General features: G+C 45.7%; 2 protein-coding genes across 4 annotated transcripts; both read right to left on the minus strand.

The window, feature by feature from the left end:
* Window positions 1-563: 563 nt before the first annotated feature.
* LOC136545248 (carboxylesterase 15-like) lies at window positions 564-2,006 on the minus strand. Its single transcript, XM_066537294.1, has one exon. It carries the CDS (start codon window positions 1,910-1,912, stop codon window positions 782-784), a length of 1,131 nt encoding a protein of 376 aa, XP_066393391.1. The 5' UTR covers window positions 1,913-2,006; the 3' UTR covers window positions 564-781.
* A 6,527-nt stretch (window positions 2,007-8,533) lies between these two features.
* LOC136541463 (D-lactate dehydrogenase [cytochrome], mitochondrial-like) lies at window positions 8,534-15,641 on the minus strand. Of its 3 annotated transcripts, none has more exons than XM_066533359.1 (18): window positions 15,265-15,641; window positions 15,068-15,161; window positions 14,846-14,946; window positions 14,590-14,638; window positions 13,934-14,026; window positions 13,619-13,734; window positions 13,157-13,216; window positions 12,944-12,980; window positions 12,808-12,869; window positions 12,526-12,622; window positions 12,106-12,180; window positions 11,826-11,934; window positions 11,076-11,185; window positions 10,836-10,898; window positions 9,888-9,967; window positions 9,579-9,649; window positions 9,332-9,375; window positions 8,534-9,043 (listed from the first exon to the last, which is right to left on the minus strand). In XM_066533359.1, the coding sequence occupies exons 1-18, from the start codon at window positions 15,501-15,503 to the stop codon at window positions 8,924-8,926; spliced, it is 1,620 nt and encodes a 539-aa protein (XP_066389456.1). In that variant the 5' UTR covers window positions 15,504-15,641; the 3' UTR covers window positions 8,534-8,923. The 3 variants fall into 3 exon arrangements, 2 of the variants coding, with proteins under 2 accessions (XP_066389456.1, XP_066389455.1); XM_066533358.1 differs by having other exon boundaries at window positions 9,579-9,709; XR_010780371.1 differs by lacking the exon at window positions 8,534-9,043 and having other exon boundaries at window positions 9,579-9,644.
* Window positions 15,642-18,772: the final 3,131 nt, after the last annotated feature.

The following is an 18,772-nucleotide window of genomic DNA, read 5'->3' on the forward strand; positions in this document are numbered from 1 at the left end:
GATGCATGGTCCATGTGGACCAGGCCATAAGACCTGCCCATGCATGAAAAATGTAAGTGTTCAAAAATATTTCCAAAACCATACCAGAACAAAACGAGTGTGGAAGACAATAACTTCGCTGTGTACAGAAGGTCCAATAATGATAGATATATTGAAAAAGGAAACAAACGGCTAGATAACGGTTGGGTTGTACCCTATAATATGCTTTTGTTTAAAAAATATCAAGCGCATATCAATGTAGAGTGGTGCTATGAGGGAATTTTTATTAAATACCTATTCAAATACGTCACCAATGGTGCTGATCGTGGCGAGGTTTATATACAGAGAATGAAAGCGCCGCGCCAAAGGGCAGTAGACTGGTCGTTCTTACTTGGTTTCAGTTGTTCTTCAGTTCTAGCAGCAGTGCACGCGGAGTTGTCTTGTTTTTGCTCCTTTTTAGTTGTTTAATATGTGGGGGCGTGCATGCTTCCCTGTATAATTTTTTGTCGTTCAGTTTCTTTTTCTTTTTTCTCGTCTACTAAATCAGCGGCAAAATTTTTGCCGTCCTTAAAAAAAAAGGGAAGTATCAAAGAAACAACAATCACCGTAGCACATTGATTTCGACACACCAACAATTCACTAGTAGATGCAATAAGCCACAGCCAACCATTTTGGTCGCCAGATTAACACCAGAGTTCGACTCCGATCAACATGTGTCGTTGTCGCGTGCATTTTCCACTATGATCTTCGAGGTAACCAACAGACGAGTCTAGATCGCTGGTCGATGCATGGGCGGTTCCGTTCAGTCGAAGCGGCCGTCGGCGTCGACGAAGCGCTTGATGACGCGCATGAGCTCGGCGGAGGCGTCGGACCAAGGGTCGATGGTGAAGAAGCCGTGCTGCTGGCCGTCGAAATCCCGCACCTCGATGGGCTTCCCCGCGGCCTTGAGCCGCGCGGCGTAGTCCACGGCGCGGTCGTGGAGGATGTCGCGGCCGCCGACGACGACCATGGTGGGCGCGAACTCGACGGCATCCAGCGCGGGCGCGCCGGGGCCGAACGGGTTGGACACGGGGTGGTCGGCCGTGGCGCCCTCCGGCAGCGACAGGCGCCAGTACCGGTCGTTGAGGGGCCGGTTGAGGAAGGCGTCGTCGGGGCACTCGGCCTCCGACCGCGTGCGCTCCACGCCGCCGAAGAAGGGCATTAGCTGGACGTAGCCCCGGACGGCGACGGGGGCCAGCTCCGCGCGCGCCGCGGGGGAGCTGAACCGCACGGCGAGGTGGTGCGCGATGGTGCCGCCGGCCGAGTCGCCCGACACGAAGACCCGGCCGAGGTCCGCGGCCTCGGTGACCCACGGGTCCCCGCCTCCGCCGGACTCCTTCGCCTGCGCGGCCAGCCACAGGACCGCCGCCGCGCCGTCGTCGAGGGCGGCGGGGAGCCGGTGCTCGGGCGCGAGGCGGTAGTCCGGCGCCACCACGAGCGCGCCGAGGTCGGAGGCCAGGCGGAGGCAGTAGTTCTGGACGTTGGGCCAGGTGCGGGACCCGATGCAGAACCCGCCGCCGTGGTAGTAGAAGAACACCGGCAGCCTCCGCCCGCCGGCGGCGCGCTCTCGGGGAAGGTAGAGGCGGAGCCCCAGCCCGTGGGCCTCGTCGAACGTCACGTCCTTCCACTCCACGGTGCCGTCGTCCCGCACCGGCGTCGAGAACCCCGGCTGCGCGCGCCGCACCACCGAGCCGTCGCTGTACACGAACAGCACGCCCCGGCACTCGTCCACGACCCGCGGCGCGGCCTCGGACGCCATGGGTGATGGGTGGGTGCTGGCTGGAGTGGAGTGGCGCGAGTGACAAGTGTGAGCCGCGCCGTGAGGTGAGGACGTGAGGTCATGGTCATATAGAGCGGGAAGTGTGCGGTGCGCAAGTGGAGGCGATTTTGTCATTTGGTGGGTTTGCGTGCTGCGGTTTGCGAGGAGAGTCGTTGGGGCCGGGCGATCGACGGAAGCGACAGGGGGTAAGGACGTGGCGCGGCCGACCGGTGAGGTGGTGGGTGCCGACTCGGCCGGCACCGGGCGGGGTGCGTACAAAACGCTGCCGTCTCGCCACCGCTAGGTGGCCAATGGGAATTTTTTTTAATTTTAACCTTTTTTTAATATAATTTTAAATTTAACACTGTCGGTTTTTTAACTAACACTTTTAGCTGCGTCTATTGCCATGGCGCGGCCAAATGTCTGTGCCGCGCCATGCATGGCGGCGCGGCAGAGGCCTTACATGGCGGCGACCATCACCACTGACCGCTGACGTGGCAAGGCTCTGCCGCGCCACCGATCTTGGCGCGGCAGTGTCGCGCCCTGATCCGTGGTGTGGCAGAGCCCAGTATAACCACGCGGCCAGTCCCGCTGCCCGAGCAAGGCCGCGTAGGCGTCGCTCCCGCGCCCGTCCGTCGCCACCGTGGCCGCCCGTCGCCAACCACGCCGGCCGCCGCGCCACAAACGGCGGCAGCCCCAACCGCCGGCCCTCCATTGCCGCCTCCCTCCCTTCCCTTCCATTCTCCGGCCGCCTCCATCCCTCCTGGTCCTCGTTTAAGGTTTTGACGCATATTTTATTTTCGTTTGAATGTTGGATATGATATTATGAATGGAGTTAAGGTTAGCAGAAAAATTTTGTTTGGGAACTATGGTGAAGATATAAGTTTGAGTTTGTCAATGTTAAGGTTAATTATTTAGTTAGAAGTATGTTTGCCATGTATTTTTTTGTTGCTATAATTGTTGTTTATAATATTTTAGTTCCATTGCAAATTATTACATTTTTCATTAATTTGCGTTCTTTTGATTGGTGTTTAATTTGAACCGTTTTATTAGATGGAAGACATGTTTCGGGAACAGTTATGGCTAAAATGGGGTCGTCCTAGAGAAATGTACCCCGACGAGTCTAGCAAAGATGCCCCTGTCCCTCCTGAACTCCCTGTCCCTAATTGTGACTGTGGTCGTCTGGCCGACGTGTTTCAATCGAGACATCCGGACACAGCGGCTCGTTGCTTCTACACGTGCAGTCATTTTAATGTAAGTAATTATTTTCGTATCTTTTTCTTTTCATTTGTATTACTAGGTTACTAATATTTTGTTGAATTTTTATTGTATAGGACCATGAAATGTGCTTTTTCTTTCAGAGGATCGACGGTGCAGACAAGTTTGACCCCAAGTACATCCTTTTCGACGATTGGTGGAGATGGCGACATCCACAAGAGCACTTTGAGTGGTGGGTTCCACCTCCCCCTAACCCCCCTTCAATGACGGCTAAGGAGAAGCACTTAGCCGCAGTTAGACGACTCGAGGAACCTCCTCTGTGCCATTGCGGAGACCGAGCCGTGATAAACCCTGACAATATGTTGCAGTTTGCGTGTCCAAACAAGTATAAAGTAAGTGCAAAGTGTATTTGTTCAAAAGTTGAGCTATATGTGTCATGTACTAATGTCACGTTATTTAGGTGTATTCAATGGCGAAGTATCGTTTCAAGGAGTGGTTGTATGGTCCTAAGAACAAATGGCCCGAAGAACCTCCAAAAGCAAAACAAAAGAAGCTAGATGAGCACAGAAAGCGAGTTGGTCGCACCGTTGAATCACCGATTGTGGTGTCTGATGAGGGAGGTGAGGAGGAGGACGACACTGCAAGACTGAGCGAGCTCATCGCTCTAGCAGAGGTGGGCTTGTCGGCGGAGGAGGCTGAGGACGACACTGCCAGACTGAGCGAGCTCATCGCTCTAGCAGAGGCGGGCTTGCCGATGGAGGAGGCTGAGGACGACACTGCCAGACTGAGCGAGCTCATCGCTCTAGCAGAGGCGGGCTTGCAAGCGGAGGAGGATGACGATGCGTTCTTCACTCAGGCCGCAGAGGCCGCAGATGAAGCGGAGGCCGCTTACTACAGGTGAAAGGCAAATCAGCGCAATGCAGGTGACCCTAGCCACAGCAACAGGGTTGTGGTTGAGGATTGGTACTCGGACGACGAGTTGCTGACTCAATATGTTTCTGACTGAGAGTTTTTGATTGCGACATCTGTTAGTTCCATGCATTATTAATGATCAATGTAGCAGTAGAAATTCTATTGTGTTGTCTTATATTCGATTTGAACTACTGATGTATTGTACCCATGTATCATGTACTCGAATTACCCATGATCGATCTTAAGTGATCACAACCGTTTGTATCATGCATTCAAAATTTATAAAACGAACATAATCATTTGCCGCGCCGTAGCCCGGGTTCAGTTGCCACATAGGATGGTTCTACCGTGCCATAGGCCACGGCGGTCTGTGCCGCGTCATAGTACATGGCGCGGCAGTGACGCGGTCAGCCAATGGCCAGCCAACAACAATTTAGTTGTTGTCGGTGTTGTGCTAAACTACAAGTGCTGTACAAAACGAACATTAAGCTAATAAATGGACGATGAGTTGGCACATAATATTTTCATTTGTTTATGAGTACAAATTTTCAACGATAATATTCGTTCGACATAAGTTCGACGTAATGAACTAAGTCCCACGAATGTAAGGATCCCTTGAACGTCTCTTGGAAACCTCGTCGTCCAGTAGAAGAAGGGGGTCGTCGTACTTCACATCAAGAAGGGGGTACAGCTGGTGCGGCGTGGGAGGGGCCATCCTGTTACAAAATGATAAACAAAGGGTTAGAGTATTCAAATTAATATTTTTCAGATAAACATTATGTACCATAGCACAATTTGAACTACTTGTTATGTAATACGAACACAATATAAAATCACCTGTTGTCTGGAGCAAAGATTCCTGCCACGGGTCTCATTGAAGTCTCCCCCGCCGTACATGTCTTCGCCGTACCCTCTCATAGCGTCCATGTCCCCCTTCAGTCGCTTCTTCTTCCTTCTACCCTTCCATACCTTCATTAGATCCGGATGCGGCACGTAGTCATAACCATTATAAGGTGGCCACTATGTTGGGTCTAGGTATGGCTCGAAGCTCATCTCCCAAATACTAACGGTGTTCGAACGGAGATACAAGGTTGACATATATGATAGATCCTCATAGTTGTACCCGTGAACCCTACAGGCCGTGATCATATGAGAGCAAGGGGCATGCATGATCTGAGGGACGTTGCAACTACACTCTACCTTCTCAAGATCAACTCGGTAGTTTCATCCACCATAACGTTCACCGCCCAAGCTTGTGCCACCCTTGCCCCGTACACTAAAGATATGGCGGCGGGGTCCATACAGCTCGGCGGTGTGCTGCTTGGCCAATTCCTCGGCCTCCTTCAAATGTTCAGCTCCGGCCTTTCCAAAACGCCCCTGCTCAGCTATATTCCTCTGTGCAAGTTCCCACCTCTTCACAAAATATTCGTTGCACTTATGAAAGGAGAGCTCAATAATTACAGACACAGGCAATGATCGAACTCCGCTGAATACACGGTTGAAGGACTCTAAGGAGTTAGTAGTCATGATGCCATACCTGAAACCCCCCTCATCATATGCTAACGCCCACTGAGCCTTCTGTTCCATCTGCGCCTCTAACCAGGCCTTTCCCGCTGCATTTACCATCTTATCTAGTTCTCTCTTTGTCTTCTTGAACTCGTGCTCTGTACGTACACAACATAGAGCCTTTACTTTGTCACATACCTCCTTCTTCCGCTGACACCGCCAAAATTTTGCGGCAAAGTGTCTCATGCACCATCTATATACTAGAGGCGGGAACCCATCTATATGCTCACCTACAGCATTAAGAAGCCCTACGTGATGGTCGGAGATCAAACATATAGTACGAGTTGGGCCAAGCACTTGGACACATCGTAGCCGCATGAACCAAGACCACGATTCATTGTTCTCTCCCTCTGCCAAAGCAAAAGCCACGGGTACTATCTGGTCCTCAGGATCAACAGCAGCAGCCATCATTAAGGTGCTCCTGTACTTTCCTATCAGGAAAGTGCCATCAACAAGTACGACTGGCCGACAAAACTGGAATGCATGTTCTATTTGCGCGAACGACCAGAACACACGATAGAGGACATGCCTCAATGGGTCCCGAAAAAACATCACTCCGGTGTCCACAAACCATTTCAAGCTAGGGTTGTAATAATGCATTGCACATAAGATGTGGGGCACCATGTTGTACGCTTCCTCCCAAGTACCCCATCGAATCGCAAGAGCGATTTGCTTAGCACGCCAAGCCTTTCTGTACGACACATCGTACCTAACGAATCCAGATATGGACTGTTGTAAAGAAGACACCGAGATGTCGTTATTGTCATCAACGAGCCCCAATATACAACGAGCAAGGTAACGTGCAGTGAGCTGCTGATGATTTTCCTTCCCTCTATTGTCTAGGCAAGTGTGGGGTTCAACAATTTTAGTTATCCTCCACTTGCCATCACTCTGTCTCCTTCGTGCATTTAACCTCCATAGACAACCGTTTTTGCATATCAAGTGGTACCTCAACTCTTGGTCCGAATGAGTGACGGTGTACGGTCTATGGTGGTACACAACATAGTCCTGAAGGAAGAGTTTCATCTCTGACATTGTGTTGAATATCATCCCCTTCCTAAGGGGTTCTTTCTCATGGTTATACAATGAATTCCTACACAGCTGGAGACCGGTATCACAAACTGTCATATCCGTCATGCTGACATCCCTATAGTTCGGAATGCCCCTGAAAGGTACGTTCTTGGACCTTAGTTGCTCAAGCTCAGTCACTGTGTAAGGTGGTGGTGGAACATACTGCTGCGCTTCGCTAATTCTGGCCCATGAATCATAGGGGTTATCATCTGCAGCCAAATCTATGACTAGTCTATCCTGAACATGGACACCATGTAAAACCTCGGTTCGTACTGGTAATGGCATAGTATGAACCGGTACTGGCATGGCATCAGCCGGTGTTGCCACAGCATCTGTACCTCCTTGGTCATCATCAGAATCGTCTGAATCACTGCTAACTACATCACCGATCCTGTCCTCCTCCTCCTGCTCCTCCTCTTTCTGTTCGAACTCATTCACATCGAAGTCATTGCTTATACAGCCTACTGCGGTTGAATGAAACTGCTCCTGCGTCAACTGACCGTCCAAATTCATGTTATCCTGAGTTGCTTCCCCTTCGACACCTAATTCTTATTCATTGCCTCCAAAATCATCAATGGACGGGCCGTCCTGCACACCATGCATCCTGTACCCATTCTCCACCACCACCTCAGCCATGGGCACATTGGAACCTTGGAGAACCCTAGTGTAGCGGGACCAGTGAGCAGGGTCACGCAAGGGCATGAGGACATAGTGTGCCCTAGTCTTCCCAGTATCAAACCTCCCCTTGAGTGTGAAATCACCCCCAAACTTTGTATTCAAATGGACACAAAGGTCGTTGAAGCTAGGAGGTTCATCAAACCATTCTAATTCTTCTTCCATATCCTCAAACATACCATCTTCTCTCCTAACACTTCCTCCGAACAAAACTCTAACACAACAATCCATCTGCAAAAGCATTTCAAGAAACTTCATCAAGTCGTCGAAATCATCGTACGTAATGTCCATACTAACATTATTACATTTTCTAACTATAACTATACTAACTAATTAAATATTAACATCTATACAAGGCTAACTACAACAACTTATTAGACTAAATCCAATGTACAACTAGAGTAAATAACTGTACTAACTAAATTACCTTACTTTACTACCTATACTAACTTATTATATTACGTATACTAACTTTACTAACTATATTAGCTATACTTTGATAATTTTACTAACTTTATTAACTGTGCTAACTATATTAGTGGAGTACCTCGCTGCAGCACCTAAGCGGGCAGCCGCCCTGCGTGACCGGAGGTTCTAGCCGGAGGGGGAGGTGCGCCTGCGTGCGTGACCGGAGGTTCTAGCCGGAGGGGGAGGTGCGCCTGCGTGCGGGCGCGGTGGCTGCACCGGGCGGCCGGCGGCCTGGCTTGCATGGCTCGCTTACTGCCTCGGCTGGCTTGCTGGCGCGGGTGGGGTAGCTGGCATGGGCGGACGCGGCCGCGGCGGACGGCGTCCTTGGCCGCGGGCAGGCGCGGGCGAAGGGGGGCGCGGCGGCACTGCCTTGCTGCGTTTCTCGCGGAACGCCGACTGCTCGGGCAAGAGGCAGCGACGGTGGTTATACCGGGCTCTGCCGCGCCACGGATCAGGGCGCGGCACTGCCGCGCCACGATCGGTGGCGCGGCAGAGCCTTGCCACGTCAGCGGTCAGCGATGATGGTCGCCGCCACGTAAGGCCTCTGCCGCGCCGCCATGCATGGCGCGGCACAGGCATTTGGCCACGCCATGACAATAGACGCGGCCAAAAGTGTTAGTTTTAAAAAAAATCAATAGTGTTAGATTTAAAATTATATTAAAAAAAGGGTTAAAATTAAAAAAAATCGCCAATGGAGCGTCCTGCGTCCGTTGCGTCAACACCGGGCAATGCGTATGCGTGCTGTGGTCACTGACTCACTGCAATGGAGATGGATGGCGACGATTCGTTTCTATCTTCATCGTCTCCACATGTACCGTACATTCCTAGTAGCTCCGAAGTCCGAACTTAATATCGCAGTCTCATTCTTAGATGTACCATTGAGCTCCAAAACAAACAACGTGTCACCGTCCCATTTTACAATGTGATCAGCTGCTTCCTAATTGCAAATCGGTAAATTCCAGTACCATCACTCAGCTGCTACTTTGTGTTTCTCCTGTTAAAACGGCACGAGGAGACGAATGTTCGCTCCATTATTTCCCTTCCCTGAGGCAGTTCAGTTTTTGTACCAGTATAATTTTGATGTGACACCTGCGTGCATTTTCCCCCAACGCATGCATGTCATACAGACAAGCTCAGCGCATTATTGCACTGTCAGCACCGCGTCACGCCTCCCGGAACCAGCAAGCCCACACATGGAGATCCTCAAGTCAGGTACTCAGGTGGCGGTCTAGAGCGTCATATGCAGACGTGAGGCGGGATCAGCTTTCCCGGATTCATGATGTTGTTGGGATCCAACGCGGCCTTTATTCTTTTCATCGTCCTGAGTGACTCGATGCCCAACTCCTTCTCCAGGTACTGCCGACAAACAAAGGTATTCATCAACAATTACGTGATAATAATACCCGTGACCAATAAAGAAATGATGTCTTATCAGAAAATTATAAATAAGCAAAGAATGATGGGTTTGGAAACTTTCTCCTACAAATGTGCGGTTCAAGTGATATCTGTAATGACACATTCAGTCTTAATGAAGTGGTTAGCGTTCAGCAGTTCTCAGTTTCTTTCTTATGCCATAGCTTTGAAGAAGGAAAAGAAAAGGTAACGCCAATAAAGCTTTTGCAGCTGTAGGTGGCTGATACTTGCCTTCATTTTCCCTGTGCCAACACCATGCTCTCCTGTGCATGTACCTGTTAGGTGCCAGTCACGTTAATATTTTCAACTAGTTCAAGTTTTGATGATGACTGGAAACAGATAAAAAAGAAAGACAAATCGCATATGTTATGGCTTCTATCTGAGGTAACTCTAGATCAGACAGTGGTTCGAGGCAGTAGGCTATTCCTTATCAGTAACAGCAAGTAAACTCTAGACACAAGAAGTAGGCTATTTATACCTTCCATAGACAGAGCTGTATCAACCATGAAATGGTTTAGTCTCTCTGCTTCCTTTCGTTGGTCGTCTTGACTTGGATCAAACAGGATAATCGTGTGAAAATTTCCATCACCAGCATGAGCAATAACAAGACTGGAATATAAATAATCAGACATAAATGTCTCCATAACCAAAAGATATATTCATGGCTTGCTGAAGTTACTGTAAGATAATGCCATCCCGTATAATATCAAACAGCCTTTCTGTCCTATATTTACAATAGTGAAAGAGGTGGCCATCTCTCAAAAGTATTGAATGAGGAAATGCATACCAAGTCAATGGCGACGCATCAAGCAGCCGCTTTGATGTAGATATGCATTCAGCAAGTCTGGACAGAGGGACGCAAACATCCTACACAAACAGATACAGTATCATTAGGAAACTCATTACAGATCATGCATTGTTTACTGACAACATGTTCCATGCAAGGTTACCACAATCACGATGACCTTTTGGACAATCTACACAGGCATAGGTGTAAGACATAATCTGCTGTTGATCTCTCTCTCTCTCTTGCTGCAGCAGAGTTGGCATTTGGTCAGCTCGGCTGTCCAGTCTCTACTGCTGTAGCAGTATGGCAATAGGCCACCTCTAGTACATTAGTTGGTAGCTATTACATCAGCCATGTCTTGGTAGTGGGTTGATCTAAGCTTTGTACTGCTAGTACTAGTAGTAGTTGGTGTACCTTAGGAGTAGGTAGTTGGTGTACTCACCAACAACTATGTACCTGGTAGAGATACTAGCACTTGTATATATATCACACCTAAGGCAATGCTAAAGAGTAGTTCAGTTTGCCACATCCAGAAGCAGAGCTTTCGGCCAGCGCTGGGCTTGTGCTGTGTGTGTGAGCTGTTCTCAATATCTTCTTCTACCTCTAGCCATAGTGAGTGAGTGTGCTGGTAAGCTTACTGCTTACCTATGCAGGGCAGCCGAGGGACCAACAATAGGAACAGAGGATAGAAAATTGCCAATGAGAAAACAAACCTCTTTATTTATTTAAACAAGGCCATGCTCCATAGCTAAATATCATTTCTACTGGATATGCTACTTATTTGGGATCACAATTTCATGGAGAGAACATAGGGGCATGCCGTTAAAGACTTACAACTGAGGAGCAAGCATTAAAGCACATGATACACAACACTAGATGTGGTTCCTGGTCTCATGGATATTACAATGACATATATATGTATATTAACCAAGTGGTAAGAGAACAAACCGTTATCATAGCTTCATGATCAGGTTTCATAGCAAAACCAGCCCAAAGTGCCTCCTTCCTGATCTGCACTTAAAGGGCTCAGTATTGTTACAAATATATTTCAATAATACAGATCCGTTCCAATGCATGATGGACGCTAATTAATTATATTTGCAACATTCATGTGTGTGCAAGATCATATAGAACCAAAAGGGGGAGGGGGGGGGTCAATATTCTCTTCAGATTAAACGCTCTACTGACCTTCCATAATTCCGCTTTAGCATCTGGCTCCTCAACAAAAACAAAATCTGATCCATGGTGTTTGTTGGCAATTTTTTGAACCAAGAGAGTTTGTTCAAGAGCATATGCTTCTGGATATTTGCAAGAGGAAGATGTTAGCAAAGAAAAGGAAGTAGTCAGCTATTGATCATAGACCATAACAACAGTTGCAGTTTAATAAGTTCCATGAGTTCAAAGGAGTTTCTAATGAGCGTTGAGCACAGTCCAGCAGCCAGTAAAATATCTTATTATGTTGGCTTTGCCCTGAAGATCATATAGCAAAATTGGACATGTATTGTTATCAAATAAACTTCACTTTTCACGATGGCTATCTTGACTGATACCACTCCAATCTTATTATTAGATATAATACTGTGAAAGTTGTCTGAGTGTACATTGTGCGCAGAGAAAATTTTGTAGAGAATATTCCGAGAAGTTTGTGCATCCCAGAACCTAAACTGCAAAAGTAAACCTTTTCCAATTGATATCCCGAAATACAGAAGCAGTCGCATTGATGCAGCAGTAGTCGTATTATCATTCTTTACCCATTATTGTTGATCAAGAATCAAGTCAAATTCATAATCTGTAAGCAGATGATGGCTACATGCAAACCTCTTATTCATCAGACTACATTCACATGGCACCTTATATTTTCAAATAAACTCATTTGGGAGGGATAAGTACCACCACCATGGATAATAATATAACTGATCGTATAGTAAGTTGCATTACCTGTCCCTATGAATTCAAACATCAAGGTCGGCACTTCAGGCAAATTTTTGCCATTTGCCATGTTTATTGCCTTTATCTGAACCTCATCCAACAATTCCACTCTTGAAACCTAGTCATATAGAAAAGAAAACATAAATATTGGCAAGCTGCAAGAGCTTTACAGTATAGACATATATATTGGAACATAAATATTGGCAAACTGCAAGAAAACAGAGGCCAGAACCTGCACATTCATATCGTATGAAACACAGGAGAAGAAAATAGCAGGGGAAACACAAACCTGTATCCCAGAAAGCATTGTTGCAATAGCAACATCAGCAGCATCCTTAATTGTTTTAAAATTGCACATTGCAACCTGAGATAGTAGGAAAATGTATGGTGAGTGCCTCCATAACTAAAATGAAAACAAAAAAGATACATAATACAGAGAAAATTGACAGCATAAATCTAGCAACCTGTGTTCTGTCTTTTATGTATATGCTTGCACAATTTTTTCTGATGAAAGATGACAGTGGTATGTCATAGCATGAAGGTGGTCATTCCTTTTAGAAAGAATAGAAATTTTTTCCAAAAAACAAATAGCATTATGCGTTAAGGGTTCCTACATACAACACTATGTTGAGATTCAAGCCTATACAAAGAACTTTGCAGTGGTAGGAAAAGATTGAGTTTGGTACTGACTAAATCAAAAGATACTCACCACAGAATGAGATGGAAGCTTTTGGAGTCGTAAAGTCACTTCTGTAATTACACCCAAAGTCCCTTCACTCCCAATGATCAAACGAGCAAGGTCATACCTGACATTCAACAAGGCAGAGGTAAACAAAGTTGCAAAAATGGATGGCAGGTGGCAGGAATAGAACACCATATGTATATAACACATATATGGATAAAGGAAGCACTAAGCAGTGAAAATAGTATTCGCTTCCAAAAACAAAACAGAAAAGGGTCATTCTAACAATCAGGAGAGTGTCTTGCATACCCAGCTGCACTCTTTCGAGCCCGGTTGCCTGTCTTGACAACATCACCATTTGGCAAAACAGCCTGCATGTACCAAGAAAATTTACTATTTGCATGTGGAACTAATACAAAGTATTTTTTATGTAGAGGAGAAGTACCCGAAGATTAATCACATTATCCCGCATTGTTCCATACCTACAAACTAGGAAGGAAGCCATAAACACCATTTAAAAGTTATAATACAAAGCTAGCAAAGTATATGAACTGACATATCAGTCTTATGGCTGTACGTTCTTGAGTGATGCGGGTTTATGGTTGTGATACAGAACCTTGAATATACACTGAAAATATAAGGATAAATTGGTAATTACCTCACAGCTAATGAACCAGAACAGCGAGTAGCACACATTCCTCCAATGGTGGCCCCAGGCCCTGCAAATCAAATTGTTTTTTTTTTCAGCTAAAGCATGAGTGCTTGGGTTCCATAAGCATGCAAAATTTAACATGACCATCTTCTAAATATGATGAAGGCTCTATTGGTGTTTCCACAGAATGGTAATGGGAACTAAACATACATTTGAAACCATCGAAGCAAGTGAAAATGGAGTTACTGACTATGGCTAGATTCTACAGATCCTTCAATCAAGAGATACTAATTATTAGCTGAATGAACTTACACAAATCAATAGGGAACAATGGCTTACCAAGTGCAACCAAGTTAAATTAGATGCAATTGCACATCGAGTGATTACATTTAGAAGTTCATAACAGGGTGCCTTGAAAAGATTAAAGAAAATTTTGAAAGGCTTTATGAAAAAAGGACAAGGACCTTTCCTGGATCAAGAGGAAAAAATAGGCCATAGGGCTTCAGGTATTCGTTCAGCTCTATCCATCCAACTCCAGGTTCAACAACTACGTCCATATCCTCAACATTCAGGGATTTGATTTTCTGTAAAGAATTTATGCCATGAGGAACCACACCACACATGTGAAGAAAGGCAGCAAAGTAGAAAGGTCAAGGCTCGAATATCCGAATGCTTCTTAAGCATTAGAATACGGTCTAACTCATTCACAAATAGTTCGTTTTCGTAACATCATTAACACCTAGCTATAGCTATATGCTCTAGATTATATCGCTTAATTTGTACCTTCATCAAGGTCATGTCAATGCAAACACCACCGTGAGGTGCCAGTGTGTGACCCTCAATTGAGGTAGCCCCGCCATACGGTACAATTGGTACCTAAACACAAGGAGATGGAACATAAATTAGATCAATGATGATGATGGAACCTCTATACCTGAAATTTTGCTCTACAAGTAAAAAATCAGAAGACATGCAAAGGGCCCCCTTCTTAATCTTACTGACTGTAGCAACAAAGGCACTAATCAAGATATGGATTCTCATTTATAGAATACATGGAATCAGTTTTCCTGTTTAAGAAATGGAAGCATAGCTTTTGCATTTCCTAGGAAAAGTTAATTTCTATGTTCATAGACAGGATAGTGTTGCATTCTATAACAAAAAATATAGTATATCAATTGTAGCATGGAAAAATAGAGAAAGTTCAGTTATGCAATTATAACATGTGATTAGTAAGCACTTAGGGCCCCACCAAACACACATATTTGAAATGGAAAAATAAAACTAGTTCAAAAGATTATCAACGGCAAAGTGGATACTGAACTGTCTCTGAGAGTGTCAAAACGCGGTAAAGTATAATACGGTAACCGTGCAGGATCAGTAAGTATCCAATGATGTCCCGTTAATCCTATATGTTTGCACCGATGAAGAGAATGCCATACCTTGTACTTGTTACAGGCCATCACAATCTTTTGTACCTCATCTTGCGAGCTGCAAAATAGAAGATGAAGGCATCACTTCATTGCAAGAAATAGATCATTCAATCAATACATGCTTGGGATATTTAGCAGATTCAGCGCATCCCAACACCAAGAGCGATACATGACATTGTAAGATGGGGCAGACAAGTCGACAGCCCATTTATCCCTTGATTTAAACAAATCGATGATCATTGGAGTTCTTAGTAAACATCATCACCTCGGGAACACAACGACATCAGGCACGTTGACCGCCTTGTGGAAGCTGTTCTGTGGCGTGCCATGAAAGCTCCTCTCCTCGTAGTCCAAAGTCATGTTGTCCTGCCATTAGGCCGTCCATTCACCATCAGCGAGAAAACATCAAATACTTGGCATCCACACATCATGGCCATCACTGCGCACAGGTAGAATGCACCAGCGGCCATCCGATCACCAAACTCACCCCGAGGAAGGTCGCGAGCTCGTCGATGAACTCCTGCGGCACGTGCTTACGCTCCCCACGAACCACCAGATCGGCGCTGTCCTTGCCACCGACCCTGAACCAGACAGACAGAGCACGCCGGGTCAGGTGAGGTCAACCCCAGCTGAGCGAGTAACGGAACACAAGCACTCTGTGACGGGGTTAGATGAGGCGGGCACCGGTGGTGGTCGAGGCCGGAATCGCAGAGCGCGACGGTTGCTCCCCCGGTGGTGGCGGCGGCGGCAGCGGCGGCGAAGAAGGAGAGGAAATGCGGGAGGCGGCGGGCGGAGGAGGGGGTAGGGGATGGGGACGGGGACGGAGATGGGGCGTGGGACTGGGTAGAGAGCGGGAGGCGGAGGGAGGAGATGGGGAGCAGCGCGCGGCGGGGGCGGGAGAGGTGGAGGAAGGAGGTGGCCATGGCGGAGCGAAGTGGACGACTGGAGGCACGGAGTTGTTTGGAGCTTCGGAGCGGAACAGTAGAAGCAGGGTGAGGGACGGCGGACGGCCAGCCAGAATCGGAACAGCGGATTGCAACTTTTCCAGCCTCGATCGTCTCTGGTACAGTGGTACTCCTACGCTGGTTAATGGTTATAGCTGCGAGAAGAAAACAATGTTAACTGCCTCGACTAAAATCAACAAACGAATAGACTGTGCTTCGGTAACAAATTAACTTCAACAGCATTTGTAGTCCAACGGTTAGGATAATTGCCTTACCCGGTTCGACTCCCGGCAAACGCATCTTTTTTTAATGATGACAAAAACGAACAGATCACACGATCGGTTTTTCCATTTTTAGCATTTATAAGATGAACACGATCATTTTTTTCTTTTTTTAATGATGACAAAAACGAACGGGATCACACGAGACAAACACGATCACTTTTCCAGCAGGATCACACGATCACTTTTTCCATTTTTAGCATTTATAAGGCGAACACAATCACTTTTCCAACGGGATCACACGGTCACTTTTTCCATTTTTAGCATTTATAAGTCGAACACGATCACTTTTTCCTTTTTTAATGATGACAAAACGAACGGGATCACACGATCACTTTTCTATTTTTAACATTTATAAGGCGAACATGATCACTTTTCCATTTTTAATGATGACAAAAACAAACAGGATCATTTAAAATTTTTGGATTTCATGCTAACACGATCATCTTTCCTTTTCTTTTATAACTAGCAAACATGCCTACACATTGCGACGGGACAAAAAAAAAACCAAACATTCATGAAGAACGATGCTAGGAATGATACATATTATTTGTCTCACCATTTATAATAAAGTTTAAAAGTATAATTTATTTTGTTATGACCATGGCATATATAGTGTAAGTTAATGTTGATAACAATATGACAATCTTTCTTATATACACCTAAAGGTTGTAAAGTCATCATCTATCCGGTGACACCAAATCAGATTTCAGATGACATGCTGAGAGCTTGTGCATTGCAGTACGGTACAAGTTGAGACGAGCTTACATTATGTAGAGTTCTCATATAACAACAGTTATCAGAAAAGTCTCAAGATAACACCTTTCGAGGCTTTATATGGACGAAAGCGTAGAACCCTGTTATTTTAGAATCAAACAGGAAAAACTCAAGTGTTCGGACCAGATGTTTTAAGAGACGCAGAGGAGCAAGTAAGGATGATTAGAGATAACTTGAGAGTGACGCAGTCTCGACAGAAGAGTTATGCTGGCACTCGAAGAAGAGAATTGGTTTTTAAAATAGAGGATTATGTTTACCTAAAAGTGTCACCAATGAGAAGTGCGAGAATGTTTAACATGAAATGAAAGTTAGCACCAAGTTATCTTGGGCCTTTCAAAATTACAGAGAGACGTGGAGAAGTGGCTTATCAGTTGGAATTGTCTGAGAGTTTGTTAGGTGTATATTATGTGTTTCATGTGTCTCAGTTAAAGAAGTGTTTGCGTGTACCAGAGAAGCATATATCGTTAGAGGAGCTTACAATTAAGGAAGATCTCACCTATGAGGAATTTTCGGTAAAGATTTTAGAGACGGCAGAAAGGATTACGAGGAGCCGAGTTATAAAGATGTGTAAGGTTCAGTAGAATCGGTATACAGAAGATGAGGCTACTCGGGAAAGAGAAGAGTATCTAAGGAAAACATACCCGTAGCTTTTTGAGTAAGCATCAGCCGAATCTCGAGGGTGAGATTCATCTTAAGGGGTAGACTTGTAACACCCTAAAATTTACATAATTTTAAAATAGATGAATTTGATTTAATTATGCATTTAGTGAGCATGTAATCTTAGAAAAATAATAACTTTTGTTAAATTAAAATCAACTATAAGGTATAGTTACATGTTTGTGCATACGTGCTGCTGCATATTTATTTTATGATGATTGGGTTTGATCAAAACTTCAAAAGGATTTAAATTTGAATTAAATTTGGATTTAAAAATTGTGTTTAAGTAAATAAAAAGGAATTTCTTTTTCTCTCCTCTCCCTTCCCTGTCATTCGGCCCACTCTTTCTTCTTCTCCCACAACGGCCCACTTCTGCCCTTCTCCTCCACAGCAAGCCACAGTTTCCCTTCAGTTCTCCCGCGCCTCCGCTCGTGGGCCGGCCTAGCAAGCCAGCCGGAAGTAGGCCGCCCTCTCCTCTCTCTCTCATGTCGCTGACGACCTAGGCCCGTGTGTCAGCCACGCCATCGTCTTCCTCCTTCCGTCTCTGCGTCAGACTCTGCTTGGGAGTCCACCTCCGCTCCAATTTCTCATGGATTGGCGTGCGCCCCATGCCGCTGTCCCATAAATATCGAGCCCCCGCACCGTGCCGCCTCCCTACCAAGCCCTAGAGCAAGCCACATCACCTCCACTCGAGTCGTCGCGCAGTTTGAATCTCGTCGTAAAGCGGTCGGCGCCGCCACGCTTGTCTAGTCGCTCTGCCGCCACCATATGCTGCTAACGAGCTTTGTGTCAAGCTTTCGAATCCGCTGAGCCCCTTCTTTCTCCTTTTCTCGCTCTAGCTCGCTCGCATCGTGTCACCGAACCTTCACTGAAGCTTGTTGTTGTAGAACCGCCTAATCTAATACCTCCCAGGAGTGCTTGTCTTCCATTAGACACTAAGCACTCAAGGGAGAACACCAAATTACGCAGTTCCATCAGGCACACCCTAAGGGAGAACGCAAAAATCTACATTTTTCCATTAGGATCACAAATGAGAGAATAAAGCTTACATCATTATTAACCATTTCTTACATCACTTTCCATGTAACACCATAGTATAATGTTTATTGTTTATAATAGCGGAATATGATCATGTTATCAGAGTTATGAACAATTTAATTTAATAGCGGATATTAACATGTGATCAGAATTACAACAGAAATAAATATCTATTCATGACATGATGAAGCATTAGTATATAAGTTATGACAACAGATCATAGAACTTCCATTTATAAAAATATTTGGTGAGAGTTATAAATAAAAACTATGATCGCAGCGTAAAGGAAATCCTCTCTGAGCCCACCAGGAGGAATCCACACACAAAGGTCAGCTCTAGCATCCACTTGTCACTTACAATAGGGGGAAATAAAACCCTGAGTACTCAATTGTACTCAGCAAGACTTAGCCGACAGGAGGAAAGAAAAGACTTCAAGGATATGCAAGACTATCTGCCTAGTGGGTTTATTGCATCTGTAGGAGCATTACTAAATGT

This window comes from Miscanthus floridulus, chromosome 3 (assembly GCF_019320115.1).
Source record: "Miscanthus floridulus cultivar M001 chromosome 3, ASM1932011v1, whole genome shotgun sequence".
Classification (NCBI taxonomy): Eukaryota; Viridiplantae; Streptophyta; class Magnoliopsida; order Poales; family Poaceae; genus Miscanthus; species Miscanthus floridulus.